Source organism: Ochotona princeps, chromosome 2 (genome assembly GCF_030435755.1).
Source record: "Ochotona princeps isolate mOchPri1 chromosome 2, mOchPri1.hap1, whole genome shotgun sequence".
Taxonomy (NCBI): domain Eukaryota; kingdom Metazoa; phylum Chordata; class Mammalia; order Lagomorpha; family Ochotonidae; genus Ochotona; species Ochotona princeps.
The window spans coordinates 123,161,324-123,177,185 of NC_080833.1; the positions used below are offsets into that span (position 1 = coordinate 123,161,324).

Genomic DNA, 15,862 nt, shown 5'->3' on the forward strand with positions numbered 1-15,862 from the left:
CCACCTGTAGACAGATGGCATCGTGCCCTATAAAGTCTCTGTCTCCAAGAGAGCTTATCCACACCCTTCCAAAACCAATGCCAGTTGGTATGCCCCAAGTAATAGGCTTGACTAACCAGCGCCGCTTAGATTGCTAAAAACCACCCCTTGGGTTCAATCAATTTGCTCACTGAGTGGCTCATAGAATTTAAGGAAACAAACACTCCCTTCCATTTACCGGCCTCTTATACAGGACACCACGAGGAACACAGATGAAGAGATGAACGGAGCGAGACATGAAGGAAGAGACTGGAAACATTCACAGGTCGCCAGCTCGCCAGCCTCCAGGGAGGTGCTCTGAGCTCCTTACGGAGCCCTCTCAGCACCAGCACTGGCAGGGCACCCCGCACGCCTGTCTCTTCATACTGCTCTACGTTCCTAGAATGAGCACTGTCTGTGACCTGAGTTTCAGGGGAAATTATGAAATAGGGACTGTGCCTGAAGATACGTATCTTATCACAACCCCATTCGTGGCATGAGAAGCTAATCTTTTTCAAACAGTATTCTGAATAAGAACTTTCAGAGCTAAATATGACTAATTCCATGTAATTTTACAATATTAATACTACCTGTACAAATTTTCACACAGAGATCTTAAGTCTGAGAGTGCAGCCCCGAAGTTCAAATGATTCCATTTGCAGAAATTAGTTATAATACAGCTACTTAGAGAATTAACTCAAGCCTTGGAGACTCTTTACTTGTTCTGCTTCTCATTTGTTACTTCATTTAGAATGTGTATGGAGCTCAGGGTTATTTATAGCTCAGATCCACCCACTAATTTTTGATGGGGAAAAAGCCAAATGTCATACCATTGGATAGATACAACAAATAACCAAGATGTCTAAAACAGAGACAAGTATTTTTTTTTTTTTTTTTTGTAGAGAAACAGAATTCCTTCTTTCTTGAAAGGCTGTTTTTGGAGAGCTTGAATTGGAGGTAATAATGGAACAACTGGGTTGAGATACTCAATAGGCAGGTGAGAACATGTATCCAAAGCTCAGACAAATGATTTGGGCAGAATTTGAGTTTTGAAAGAACAAAACATAAAGTGTGAAGTGTGCTGTGTTGCTGGGAAATGGCCTGTCCGATCTGATAGGTCTACAGCCCTCAGGAACAGGGAAATACTTTATAAAGTTCTTTTAAGTGAATAATGTTCAGAGGCCTTTTAAGAGCACCAGGCTGTGACTATGCGGGGAAAGAACTTGTCAACCAAGTCACAATGCACTAAGTGGGATGACAGTGCAAGAAGTGTTGCAAAGAGTTATAAAAATGCCCAAAGAGGAAAGAGAAGGAAATGGCAATATTCCAAACCCTCCTTGAACACAACCACCATCTCTTCCACTTCTCTGTCGGCCACGGGCAACGTGTTTCTCAGCCAATCCTCACACGGAAATTTCTCAGGCCAACTTAAACAGTTCTGGTGCAGTTTCTATATACTTATTCCTGGAGTCCTGTAAGATTCCTGGGGATAAAGACACTTCGCAAAAAAATTTTTTAAAGTCTGCACTTACCAGGAAGCCTTAACTAAGAAAATTATGGTGACTATAGCAATTAACTTCTCATGGAGAATTTCTCATGCCATAAAGGCAATTTGTTAGAAATGAGTAACAGGGACCAGCTTTGTGACATAGTGGGTTAAGCCACTGTCTGTCCATATGGATCCCAGTCTGAGTTCGGATCCAGCTTCCTGCTAAAGGCTTGAGAAAGCAGCGGAAGATGACCCAAGTTCTTGGGACCCTGCACCCACAAGGGAGACCTGGAAGAAGTTTCTGGGTCTTAGCTCTCGGCTTCGAACTGGCTCAGCCTTAGTCACTGTGGCCACTAGTGGAATAACCAAGCAGATAAAGGCCTTCTCCCTCTCTCAGAAGAATTGGGAATAGAAAGGAAAGGAAAGCAGGTTTATTTGCAATTCTCTAAGAACTCTCCATACTGATTTTTTTTTTTTTTTTTTAGATTTATTTTATTTTTATTACAAAGTCAGATATACTGAAAGGAGGAGAGAGAGAGAGGAAGTGGAGCTGCCGGGATTAGAACCAGCGGCCATATGGGATCAAGGCGAGGGCCTTAGCCACTAGGCCACACTGCCGAGCCCCCATACTGATTTCTATAATGGTTGTACTAGCCTGCCCTCCCAGCAGCACTGAAGTACTATTTGCAAAGACTGAGTCATGTCTTAACAGGGGATCTACAGATACTATGGGTGGAACATCCTGCCGCTCAAGTATTACAATTCCTGAGGCACCTGTCATGCGACGTCAGGGGAGAGCTCTGTCCAGCGCCCTGAGGAGAAGCAGGTGGGGCGCAGGTGTCTGGGCCGTCTCCAGGGGCAGACCTGCATGAAATTCCTGGTTCTGAACTTTGGCCTTAGTTCAGTTCCAGTCACTAAGTAAGTGGGGAGTGAAGCAGAGCGCTCTTTTTATTCTTTCTTTTTGCTTCAAGCTTAAAAAAGGGGTTTTCTCTTTAAAAATTCCATGTCCTGCATTATTCACCTTTATTAGTGCATATGCCATAAAGAGTAATACAAGCTTAATAATAAAAATGATTTAGAAAGGATGTAAACCTCTAGTACCTTACTGACAAGTAGTTACCAAAAAAAGAGCAATTTTATTCAATCATAAAAGACGTATCAGACATTAAGCACATATAAGAGTGAAGCAAAGTATTTTAGGCTTTGCAAAATCACAATACAAATGAACAATACCAATAGCTGATTGAAAAATAGACTGAAATGTGGTTTTATCAAAAATCAAGACTACCTTGCAATTAAACAATCAACTATACTTTTTACCAAAAAAACTACTAGAAAATGCAACCTGAGTGGACTGGTACATTTTTTTTTTTTCCCTTAGGGATCCTTTTCTAACTGATCATTTTGACATGATTAAAGATGCAACATCAAATAGGTATCTCAAGTGACCAATGAAAAAAAAATCAGCTTTCTATGGCTAATCTAATCCTTTACAATCGTTTCAGGAAGCATAAAGCACTTAAGCAGCCCTCTGAAACAGCGATCCGCGTGCCCCACCTGTTGCCTTCCCAAGGGCAATGGAGGCAACAGGGACACCAAGCTATCAAATCCAATGTGAAAACAGCATGCCTGCCCTTGTCAACACTCAAGAATGGATACACCTGGCACTGTTTCTCTGCGTTACCCTACAGGAGAAAAATCACTTTTTCTAATAAGAGACCAGGTCCCTTGACAGATCATCAGACAGCACGCTAAAGCGACGGGACCCCTCACTGGTGCCCTGGTGACAAAGTACATCCTGCGATGGTCCTTTTCCTTAGGAGGAAGGAGCAGCCACCAGTCTAGGGAACACCCGTCAGCAAGAGCCAGAGCAGGGCCAACAGCCTGTGCTGCCCCCGCAACATTCCAGGTCCACATTCTTGTTGGGGCATCACAATTTTTCAGAAGGAGAAAAAAAATCACGTGCTTCCTAAAATATTTTATTCCCAAGTTTATCAGAAATCAAAGTTACATCAATATTTACCAACAATTTTGCTAAACGAAATGAAATTTCCGTTTCTATTAGCCACATAAAATTGTCCTCCTAACCTGTTCAGACGATTGACGAACAAACCACTACTGTGTGTGGCCTCACCTCCCTTGACATGATTTCATTTCATACTTTTGAAACAGAAGAAGACAAGATAGTAAAAGGTACTAACTATTCGGTCGTCCCCTAGTATGGTACCTTGGCAGCTTTATTAACCGTGTCTTCATTTTCCCTCTTATACACAAACACAGAAGCAAATTTCCCATCTTGCAGTTCAGCAGGATAAACGGCAAGTCCAGAGGGCAAGGTGAACGGAGGCTCTTTCAGCGTATAGCTCTTTAAAGCGCTGTTCTCCGATCCCATCCCTTACGCACTGAGGCAGTACTGCAGCTCCTCCTCGAAACCAAGACACCTGCAAGAAAAGAGAAAAACACTTCAAACATGAGCAAGAGACATTCAAGAAGACATCCAGTCACCCAAGACTGTTGGTTCCCACAATCCTCTGATTTGGGACATGACAGTAAAAACGGTAAATGTTCAGCAAGTTATCAGATATCCTTGTGATTAACAATAACTCCATGGGCCTGGCATGGTGGCTCAACTGGCTACTCCTCCCCTTCCGAGCACTGGGATCCCAGATGGGCACTGGTTAGTGTCCCAGCTGCTCCACTTCCCACCCATCTCTCTGCTTATGGTCTGTGAGAACAGAAGAGGGCGGCCTAAGTCCTTGGGAACCTGCACCCAGTGGGAGACCAGGGGGAAGCTCCTGGCTTCAGCTCACTTCAGCTTCTCCTGCTGCAGCCATTGGGGGAGTGAAATAGCACGTGGAAGAGCTTTCTCTTGGTCTCCTTTTCTTTGTCAATCTGCCTTTCCAATGAAAATAAATTAAAAAGCTCACGATCCACATCAGAGTGCCTGGGTCAATTCCTAGCTCTGGCTCCTTAAGCCAGCTTCCCGTTACAGCAAAAGAAAAATGAAAGTAACTCCTCATAATACCCACAGGCAGCTGCTGCACCCTTTCCCGCCCAGCACACAGCTTCAAAGACGAAAAGCAAAAACAGCGTAAGGTCATTTCAACTCCCTAGCCCACTGACATTCCTGCCTCACCAAGGAAAGTACTGCAAAGCTGTATTATTCTGAACAAAACTGCTGAATGTCTAAAATAACTGAAATTTTAAAAAATACTACAAATTGGGAAATACTTGTAACATTAATGAAAAACATGCTAACAAAAGGAGAGCTCATATAACCCAAGTAAACCCTGGAAGGCCAGTAGAATAATGGGGAAAAAAGAAATGCGATCGATACTAAACCAGAAAAAGCTGAATCTCATGAATGCTTCAAGTTATGTTACATAAGAAAGGGAAACTGCACCGGGCGGGCACTGTGGCATCGTGGCTTAAGCTTCCACCTATAGTGCCTGCATCCCATATGAGCACCGGTTTGATTCCCAGCTGCTCCATTTCCAATCCAGCTCCCTGCTGACATGCCTGGGAAAGCAGTGGAAGATAGCCCAAGAAAGGCCTTGGGCCCTTGCCCCCAGATGACAGACTGCGAGGAAGCTCCTGGCTCCCAGCTTCAGACTGGCCCAGCTCCAGCCATTATGGCTATGGGGGAGTAAACCGGCAGATGAAAAATCTTTGCGTCTCTCCTCTCTCTCTGTACAGCTGCCTTTCAAATAAAAATAAATTTTCAAAAAAAGGAAATTGCAAAACTGAATAATCACACATGCTAGAACAAAACAAAACCCCAAAACCCCACAGATAAAAATCCAGACAATGCAAACTACTCTATGTCAGTAAACAACAGTTACCACCCATGGAGGGAGTATAGTTAGTATTATGAGAGCAGGATTACAAAGGGATACTGGGAAACTGTGGGAGGAATAGATACACTACACTGTCAAGAGAGACAGAGGAAGATCTTCCATTTGCTGGTTCGTTCCCCAAGTGGCTGTGAAGGCTGCAGCTGGGTTGGTTCAAAGCCAGGAGCCAGGAGCCTCTTCCTGGTCTTCCATGTGGGCGCATGATCCCAAGGCTTTGGGTCATCCTCTAGTGCTTTCCCAGGCCACAAACAGGGAGCTGGAATGGAAATGGAACAGCCCGGACACAGGACAAACACCAGTACCCATATGGGATCCCAACACCTGAAGTGGGAGGATCAGCCAAACGAATCATTGCATCAGGCCCTATATATTGATTTTCTTCCATATCAATGTACTTCAATTATATTTAAAAAGAAATACATGAATATACATACATATAGAAAGGGGGAAATTAAGGAGGGGCTTGTTGTCAGGGGTAAGATTATAGGTAATTTATACACAAACACACATATATACTCCCAAATCTTCTAATATGAAATAAATATATACATTACAACAGAGATATAAACTCATGTTTACAAGAGGTAATTCCCAGCAATGGGAGAACTGTTAGAAAGTTCCATCTGGGACAGAAGTCCAGGACTGTCAGACAATTCATTTTATCATGAAAAACAATCAGCCTGTAATATGATGTGAAAGTATTCAAATTACTCAAGATCGCCTCAAAAAAGTCCAAACTGTACAGACCAAACAATATACCTGAAAGTTGTGTGGTAGTCAGCTTTGGGTTCTAGCTTTACCATAACACAAAAATTTACAAAGAGTTCTTACCAACTGGCAATGTGATAAGCAAACTGTTACCTTCTAAAGAACACAACCACAAAATCCCACGTGAGCCTTGCAACAGTTTAAAATCTGTATTCTTTGGACAAGGAAAAACCCAACCATCATTACACACAGATCTTCCAACCTCACACTCAGCAAGTTCCATGCATTTTGTTGCAACCTGACTAGGGACTGCTGCTCAAAGCAGGTGCTTAAAATGGAATCCCAAGTGCCTACACATCCACCTGTACCACTGGGAAGAATTATGTCTACTTTGTAACAAATGCAGACTCCCTATCTACCTAGCAGATCACCTTCCCAAGAATGACAGAGAAGTTAAAAATAAGCTTCAAGAAAAAAAAAACTGTACAGGGTATTCACCTTCCCACTGGGATTACAAATAATTTATACAGCATTAGGAAGAAACACAACTATGGTCATGGCCTATCCCAGGGATGTGATAAACCCTATCAGGATTATGCTGCCCCCTGCTGGGCAGGGAGGGTCAGGCTGAGCACACAGAAGTAAACACCCTCTTCCAGGGCATTCAGGCAAGTGCCCACCTTGGGTCAAAGATCAATCACAGCCTGAATGAAGAGAGAAAACCCGAGTCATCACTTTCTTCCCTAGGAACCTGTTGCCAGCCCAGCTGAAGGCAAAAAAATTACCATGATGCAGAGCTGGGACTGGCAAGCAGAAGCCACGGGACGGCGGGAGGCTGCGGCCATTGTTGTGGCACAGCAAGTGCAGCTGTGTGCATCTCCTGTGGGTGCTGGTTACAATCCTGGGAGGGCAGTGGAGGATGGCTCAAGGCCCTGGGTTCCTGCACCCCACGGGAGAGCAGGACGAAGCTCCCGCATTTATCTGATGCAGCTCTGGCTGTTGCGGCCATTTGGGTGGAAAGCTCCATCCCTCCCCACTCTGTAACTTCAAGTACAGTAAATCTTCAAAACCAACCAACCAAACAACAACAACAACAAAACCAGCAGGAAGCTGGGAAAGCACGGAAAAAGCTGGTCGCTGGAGAGTAAGCAAAAACAAACAGTGGTTCAGTCACATCAACAGGAGCACCTTACCACCCTGCATCTCAAAGCTTACCGGAAGTGGGGTTTCAAAGCCACTTTCCTCACTGCGGCGCCCACACACTCTCACTCAGCACCCCTTTCCTGAAGTAGCTTAGGGGAGACCACCTGCCATTTCCTGAACAGTAACCCCTCCTGCTCCTCCTGCCTGAAGAACCAGTTCATCTAGAGCAATGAGTTCCTCAAAGCGTTACCTTGAAGTGCTTACCTGAAGTGAGCCTAGCTGGCCTCTCTATTAACCACAAAATACAGCTTTTCAAGATCAACAGGTGGAGGGAATAGGGAAACACAAGTAAATGAGTATATTCTTGGCAGAAAACCACGCAGTGAAGTTTTAACTGACTCCACACACGGAGGGCGCAGTCAGGACTCCAGGGCGTGTTCTGGGGAACCGCTGTGTCTCTCGCTGAGTTACTTCTAAACAGCAAACTACTTCACTGGGAATACCGGGCTTTATCGCATCTATTAACCACTGATCCAGTAGTATGAATTTCACTGCCAGACAACAACGGGGTTATGAAGGCATTTTAAACACTAAAAAAGAACTGGCACTGAAGACTCAAAGTCCCCCACCCCCAATGGCTCAAGACCTCGCCTTGAAAGCCCCGGGATCCCATATGGGCGCCGGTTCTAGTCCCGGCAGCTTCACTTCCCATCCAGCCCCCCGCTTGTGGCCTTGGAAAGCAATCGAGGACGGCCCAGGGTCTTGGGCCCCTGCACCCGCGTGGGAGACCTGGTAGAAGCTCCCAGCTTTGGATCAGCTCAGCACTGGCTGCCCAGCCCGCTTTGGGAGCTAACCAGTGGGCAGAAGTTCTTTCTCTGTGTATCTCCTCTCTGTAAATCTGACTTTCCAATCAAAATAAGTAACTCTAAAAAATAAAGAGAAAGGGGGCAAAGGCTCCTACGTGCCACACTGGAGTCCAGGCTTCTTGCCCAGCGCGTCCATCTCCATGCCGGCCCCCTCTGTACTCTGGAAAGCAGCCAGTGCCGGCAGCAGGCTCCTGCCTCCCACCTGCTGACCAGGGTGGAGTTCCTGGTGTCCGACTGATCTAGCTAGCCTCGGGCAGTGTAGACATTTGGGGAATGACCTAGCAGAGGAGTGATTGCTTTCTGGTGTCTCTCTCTTTCTCTGTGACTTTCAAAGAAAGAACATATTCACTTTTAGAAAAATGAAAAAGGGATCACTCAGGTTCCTCAAAGAACTGGAGGAAAAGGATCTCACAATATATTGTTGGGAGAGCATGGCTGCTGTCCACAGAAATCTACTGATGGGGCCCGGCGCAATAGCGTAGTGGTTAAAGTCCTTGCCTTGCGCGCACCGGGATCCCATATGGGCACTGGATCTAATCCCAGCGACCCTGCTTTCCATCCAGCTCCCTGCTTGTGGCCTGGGAAAGCAGTCAAGGATGGCCCAAAGACTTGGGATCCTGCACCCGCGTGGGAGACCCAGAAGAGGCTCCTGGCTTCGGACTGGTGCAGCACCAGCCGTTGTGGTCACTTGGGGAGTGAACCATCAGACGGAAGATCTTCTTGTTTCTCCTCCTCTCTGTATATCCGCCTTTCCAATAAAAATAAATAAATCTAAAAAGAAAGAAAAGAAATCTATTGACGGCATCAGTGTGACTGGGGAAGATGAGGGAGGCACTGCTGGTCCCAATTTGAGAATGCCTTCATCAGTAACTGCTACGTACTTCCCACATCTGGACCTAAAGCAGCAAGGCAGGCTTGAGGAGTAACGCTGTTACAATGAATCTGCTGAAGTTTGAGTTAAACAGTAACACTCAGACTTCCAAAATGCTGTTTTAAGGAGTGAAGAGGCAAACACAAAATCCTGCTTGTTAGCTTTGAAATCAGAAAGTCCTGACCAGGGAGAAGCGGCCCTGCCAGGCCCTGCCATCACAACATGGAGATTGAACACAACACAAGAAAACCACGGGGTGCCCAGTGTCTGACATCACAGCATGCCAGTCTTTAAACCACGGGGTGCCCAGTGTCTGACATCACAGGCATGCCAGTCTTTCAGACCAAAATCCATTCACCTCTCTCCCTCCTCCCTTCTGTCTGCTCAGCAAGTGTCTGGAACACCTGTGGATCCCAAAAGTCCTTGTCCGGATCTTCAGGCAACAGAGGGAACTCCACCAAGAGACCTGCGTCCGTGAAAACTCTCGGCTGCACCCAGAAACGAATCGGACGTTCTCAGTCCTAGCTCCCCGGCTTGGAAGTGCCAAAGGTAAAGAGTCCATATGAGTTAGAAGGACGCACTGTGTTGACAACTACAAAATTGCACTATCTAATGAGAGCATCACTCCGGCCCTTCGACGTGGCTCAGGTCTGTATTCCCTAGACTGTATCCAGCAACACAATACAGCCTTTACGGATAAAAAACAAACAAACAAAAAACTATTTCAGTTAAGCGATATTACTGTGTACGCACAGGTTTCCTTTAATAAAACAGCAATCATCGTAATCCCAAACTTTCAGATCGTCTGTAAATTACTTCAAGTGGTTTCCTGTGTACAGCCTTCCGTGAAATGTTTATTCTAAATGCAAAGCGCCACGCAAAGGCAGGGGCCGCCTGGGCCCGGGGACACCGGGGACACCGGGGACACCGGCACCGGTCGGGGAAAGCATCCGAGGCCGCCTTCCCACGGGCGGCCGCGACCCGGGCTCCCCGGCGCTGCAGGGACACGGCCGCGGCACTGACCCGTCCCGCCGCGACCCCGGCCGGCAGCCGAGGGGCCGGGGAGGCGCTCCAGCTGCGCCAGCCCCGCACCTCCCACAACTTGCCCCGCGAGGCCGATGCCCACGACCTCTCGGGAGCTCCGGTGTCCAGCGAACCCCGGCACGGAAGGGCGCTCGGCAGCAAGCTGGGGAGAGGAGGCTGCTAAGCGCTCAACCGGCAGTGGGCACCGCACCGAGCGCGCCCCCGCTCGCCCCCGAGCACCCCCCGAGCGCGCCCCCGCTCGCCCCCGCTCGCCCCCAAGCGCGCCCCTGGTCGTTCCCCGAGCACCCCCCAGCATCCGAGCGCGTCCCCGAGCAACCCCCCGAGCGCGCCCCCGCTCGCCCCGCAGGCCCCGGCCCCCTGCCCCGCGGCCTGTCGCCTCCGGAGGACAGCGGGGCTCCCGGTTACCTGCAGGAGGGCGGCAGGGCGGAGGCCGAGGCTGCCCCACGGGACGCCGGCCGCCCTTAGCCTCCCCCGTGAGACCGTAACGACGACACCCTCAATCTTCTAGGGTCGGGTCGCTCCGCCACCATAGAGACGAGCCCGGAAATAGGACAGAAGATCAACCTGACCCGGCCGACGCCACCAGTGAGGCGAACACACCCGGAACCGAGCTAGAGCGGCCGCGCAGGTGACGCTCAAAGGTGCCATCTTGAATGTGGGCGGCGGTGGCGACCTGGCGTTTACCTCACGCTTTCCAGCAGCCTCGTTGCTCTACAGTGTGTTTTCTGTAAACCTAACAAGTGGAAAGTGCAAGTCAGTGTTGACTTTTTACCATTTGGGCTTCTAGTATGCGAGGTTTAATTTCACTTCCGCCCTCATCAAACATGGCCGCCCGTGGCCTCCGTGGAAGGCTAGAGGGTGGGCTTTGGCGAGGCCTGGTTGGAGAGCCTGACGGCTTCCGCCTCCGCGGCCTTGATTGGCTGCGCCGCGTGGGCCGGACTGAGCGAGGCCGGGGCTAGCGGCCGGCGAGGTGCCCGGGGTCTCGGTTCCTGTCCTCAGCCGGTGGTGCGAGACTGTGCGTGCTGCTGTGGGCGATCCGTGGGACTGAGCGAACAAGGCTCCCGTCATCACCTCTGCCTTGTGCATTCTGCACCCCCACACAGTGGACAGCTGAAGCGTTTGATCACATTGTAACCTTGTAGGTGCTTTCTGATAGAGTAGCCTACAGGGTTTAAAATGGATTTGGGATCCAAATTCGTCTTCAGGTTAAAGGAGAACAAATGTCAGACTAAATGTTGCCCCTCCTTAGACAATATAGTGTATCATATATATAATGTTATATATCTTATAAGGATAAAATATATATTATTTTAATATTGCATTTATTACATATTATGTAAATATATGCATATATTTATATTTTTAATTATTATTATTTTTTTCCTAGAAAGGCAGACCTACAGGGAAAAGGAGAAACAGAGAGAAAGATCTGTCTGCTGAGTCACTCCCCAAATGGCCTCAACAGCCAGAGGTGAGCCCATCCAAAGCCAGGACACAGGAGACCCTGGTTGTAAGGGGTAGTTTGAATATCCCACCGTACCAGGCGTCATTCCTTCTTCCTCACAGCTCACTGGTCTAGCCATCCACCAATCAGATGTAACCTGGCTTTCCGCCTGAGAATCCCACCAGCCCCTTCCCCAACCCCGCCCACTCACCATTCATTGGTAGGCATTCACCTGCAGGCACCCCTGGGGCCTGCCCTCAATCCCTCCCAATCCTCGCAGGCCTACCTATGAACTAGAACTCGAACTTTTTAAAACAACTAACACTGGTCACCCACATGGGTGCAGGGTCCCAAAACATTGGGCCATCCTCTACTGCTTTCCCAGGCCACAAGCAGGGAGCTGGATGGGAAGTGGGGCCTCCGGGATTAGAACCGGTGACCATATGAGATCCCAGCTCACAAAAGGTGAGGAGTTAGCCACTAAGCTATCGTGTTGTTGTGCTGGATTTTGAAGCCCTCAGAAAATCATCAAGTCTGAAGTCGGTGCTAAGGCATAAAGGTGGTTTATTCCGGTTAACCTAGGTCTCCCAGCATGGCTGGGCGGGGAGGGGCAGCCGCAGCTGAGGCAGAAGAGAAGGAGAGTGAGCGAGAGAGTGAGCGAGCGAGCGAGCGAGCAAGCACCCCAGATGAACAACCCAGCATTCTTATACATTTTAGGCTATTAATTATACAATCATGATTTAGCAGGCTTCTATTGGTGGGTTTGAAGCAAGCAACTTTTAAAAAGTACAAATTCATGAGCTATAGGGCATTGGGTCTTATCAAACACCAGATACCTCCTTCCTGAGGAGTGGTCTGCCTACGTGACCTGCCAGGTGTCCTGCCAGGTGTCACGTAGACTATCAGGCCTGGAGTTCACAGCCAAGCCATTAAGGCAGAATCGCAAAAGGCAGAAAACACATAGGTTCTTCAGTGTCAGGCCCACGATGTACTAAATGTTTTTTAAGAGGCAGGCGTGTGCAGTTAATTTCATCCATCCTACAACTGGGATGAAGTCTGAGTCCTCTCTACTAGGTCTGTAGTCTCCTGCAGAAATGGAACCCAAGCCACTAATATGATTTTAGGTCTGTCTAAAGGCTACATTAAAAGCAGTGCAAAGAATAAAGTGAATTTTGGTATCCTATTTTAATATAGCAAGAGCATCATTGCATAAAAACACACATTATATAATACAATGTTCGTTTACTCATACTCTCTTAAAAATCTAATTTTGTTTCTACAGTTTGGTTCAGTCATATTTTCATGCTGTTAGCACACTTAGCTGGAGACTGTTGGCTTGCAGACTGCGGTTCTAGGCAGTCTGACCACCATCCTGCACTGGGGACTTGAGAACAAGCAGGAGTGCTGGATTTCTTACCGTCATGAATAAACATCATCACAGTATTCATTCAGGAGTGGAGAGCATGTTGTAAAGCTACTTCGGCCAATTCTTCTGAATTTTTAAAAGACATCATTGGTAAAACTGTCCCTTTGTCAGTAAAAATTCCAGGCCTGGCACTCCCCAGGATAGTTATCAAGACGTGTGGTGTCATCCACCAGTCTCTCTGTGGCCCCATCTCTGGAATGTGACACCAGCTGACTACCTCCAGTGTGAGCATGCCTGATACTTGGAATGTCAAGCTGCTGCAAGGGCGTATTTACAACCCCTTCAGGCCTCACAGACCGTTGCACTGTCTGTGCAGAGGACATTGAAAAGCCACCCCAGACATTCATGTTGGTGTAAGGACGGTTAGCCGGCTCTCTCAACTGTAAGTAAGCACTTTGTATGTCATGGGACTGCAACCTTGTGTTACAGGCTGCTTGTTCCACAGAAGTTGAAAACACAGCTTTGTACACTTTTTATTTGCATATTGTGCATTGTGCTAAGAAAAGAGAGAAGGTACAGTCATTACAGAAAAAAAAAATGGGTTCTTTGAGGTTGTCTGTGGCTCTTTGATTGGCCAGTGCCAACCTGGGCTTCAGAGAACAGAGTCTTGTCCCCCGCTTTGCTGCTCACGTATGGGCTGTACCCGGCTGCATTCACTTTGCTCAGAATTGATGTTTCTCCCGCCTCATGGGGTTTGGGAGGGTCAGCCAAGGTACGGAGCGCCAAGAGGTTACCAACCACATGTTGGAGTCCCAGTCGACATCAGTTGCTGTTGCTGATGTTCTGTGGCCTGTCTGGATACAAGGGGACCCGGCTCCTGTCATCAGGCTTGCGTGCCTCTCACTCCTGCACTCTGCCCCACCCACGTCATCAGGTGTGCAAAGTCCCCATGCATGGAATCCTCTCCCTGGCCATCCTGTTTGCTTTCTTAACTTGGTGATACGATTTTCCTCTTTTTCAAAGAAAACAAGCACCTTTACACACACACACACACACACACACACACACACACACAATTTTCTGCTTTCCCATAGAAACTCACCATTTGCTCGCAGCACTGCCGAATCACAGTGAACTCCTACACCTCTCTGCTGCCTTAGGATGCTGCTATAGCTTTCTTTCCCCTAAAGTGTAGCTGGTTCTGCTCCTGTTCCTGCCTCCTGCAGCTGTCTACCTTATGGAGATACAATCGCCTTCACTCGGCTCCCCTCCAGCGCCTGGACCCTGCAGAGATGTTGCAGGGCCCTCTTCTCAGTGGCAGTGTGGCTGCCTGCAGCTCAGGCCTTCTTGCTTGATAACTTTTTCTTTCTGCTAATTTTCCTTAATCTCAAGTATAAGAATTATATTATATTTGGTGCTCTGTGTATTTGGGGGACTGGCTTAATTCACTAAGCATAATCATATCCAGCAGGATCCATTTAACTGCAAAAGACAACGTTTTATTCTTTCTATGGCTGAGTAATATTCCATGCTATATCCATGCTACATTTTCTTTGTCCAGTCATCAGTCGCTGGGCATCTGGGTTGATGCCTTATCTTGGCTTATTGTGAATTGCATTGCTATAAACAGAGCTACAGATGATTCTCTCAAAAGCTGATTTGATTTCATTTGGAATCTAGAATAGACAGAGAACAACAAGGAAAGCTTAGAATCAGACAGGAAATGGTCAGCGTGGATGCACTTATACCTCACTAGGTGGGACATAAGGATTAGTTACTCCTCACTGGGGTATTGAAGATTTCTCTGCACACCCCTCCTAAAACTGTTCACCTAAACTGTTGACACATGTCTTGTTAGAGTCATAGAGTCAAATTACCCAAAAAACAGCCAGGTTCAGCAAAATCATGCTTCAACACTATAAACTACTAAATACTAAAATGAAAATAGACATGAGACAGCTGAATGGTAATCTATAGCTATTTTAAGGTGTATAGAACCCAGTTGTATATAAACCGATAATTGAAATGTCAATGTAGAAGTCACAGGATGTGGTTCAGAACTTGCATTCTTTTTTTTTTAACATATTGATTACTCAATACCATGTCAATTAATTCCATAACATTATAAATTGTTACTGATGTTATGTTGGGGCTTTTAATTGATTGGGATGATACTCTGCTGTGCTGGCTCTACCTTCAGACCAGAGATGGTCTCCCCAAGAAACTGGTTGAACTTATCTGGACAATAAGATGCTGGACTTTATGCTTGGTAGATGCTCGCAATGAAGGAATCATGACTGGTTATGATCTGTGCTACTGCAGCAATGTGGAGGAATCCAATATGGGGGGGGAGGGTTTGGCGATAGGTAGGGGGAATCCCAGTGCCTATAAAACTGTGTCATATAATGCAATGTAACCAATAATAAATAAATAAATAAATAAATAAATAAATAAAATTTCCAGTAGTGGCATGGCTGAGTCATTTGGGCAATGTATTTTCAGATAGCTAAGGAATCTCCATATTGCCTTCCATAGTGCTTGTTCTAGTGGATTAGAGTACCTTTTTTTCTCACATACTCACCAGCATTTATTGTTTTCTCATTTCTATATGACGGCTCTTCTAACTGGAGTGCTGTAAAAACTCAATGTAGTTTTATTTACATTTCCCTGATGGCTAAAGAACCTAAGCACTTTTTGTGTACCTGTTAGTCATTTGAACTTGCATCTTTTGAAACAGGCTTCTTAGCCCCAGATAGCCCCCATACCACCTGACCACCCAGCTGGAAGCCAATACCAGGGCCTGCACACAGTGGGCTCCTGCAGATTGCCTGGAGAAGAGAGTTTGGGGATGTGTTAGAGTGAGAGCCACTGAGAGAGTGTTTGACAGTGTGGAATGTCTTTTGGGGAACTTCAAGGTGAGGAATTACCATAGGGCAGGTGGGGGTGGGGAGGGCTTCCACAGACCAAGCTACTGCACTTCAGATCAACAAAGGAGCTGAGACTGGTGGTTTAGAGAGAGGACACCAAAGAGTATGTTTGGGTCAGGTCAAGGCACCTGC

At 47.1% G+C, this 15,862-nt stretch overlaps 1 protein-coding gene across 3 annotated transcripts in view; it reads right to left on the reverse strand.

Moving 5' to 3' along the window:
• LOC101524764 (protein-associating with the carboxyl-terminal domain of ezrin) overlaps positions 1–10,606 on the reverse strand; it is a 36,325-nt gene extending 25,719 nt beyond the window's left edge. The window contains exons 1-2 of one of the 3 annotated variants that reach the window (XM_058660619.1): positions 10,399–10,606; positions 3,735–3,948 (exon numbers count right to left, since the gene is read on the reverse strand). In XM_058660619.1, coding sequence (XP_058516602.1) covers positions 3,735–3,899 — 165 coding nt within the window. In that variant the 5' untranslated portion in view covers positions 3,900–3,948; positions 10,399–10,606. Of the gene's footprint in view, positions 1–3,708; positions 4,165–10,398 lie in introns of those variants that run through there. The other 2 variants (XM_058660620.1, XM_058660621.1) reach the window with 2 other exon arrangements.
• Between the last annotated feature and the right edge of the window lie 5,256 nt (positions 10,607–15,862).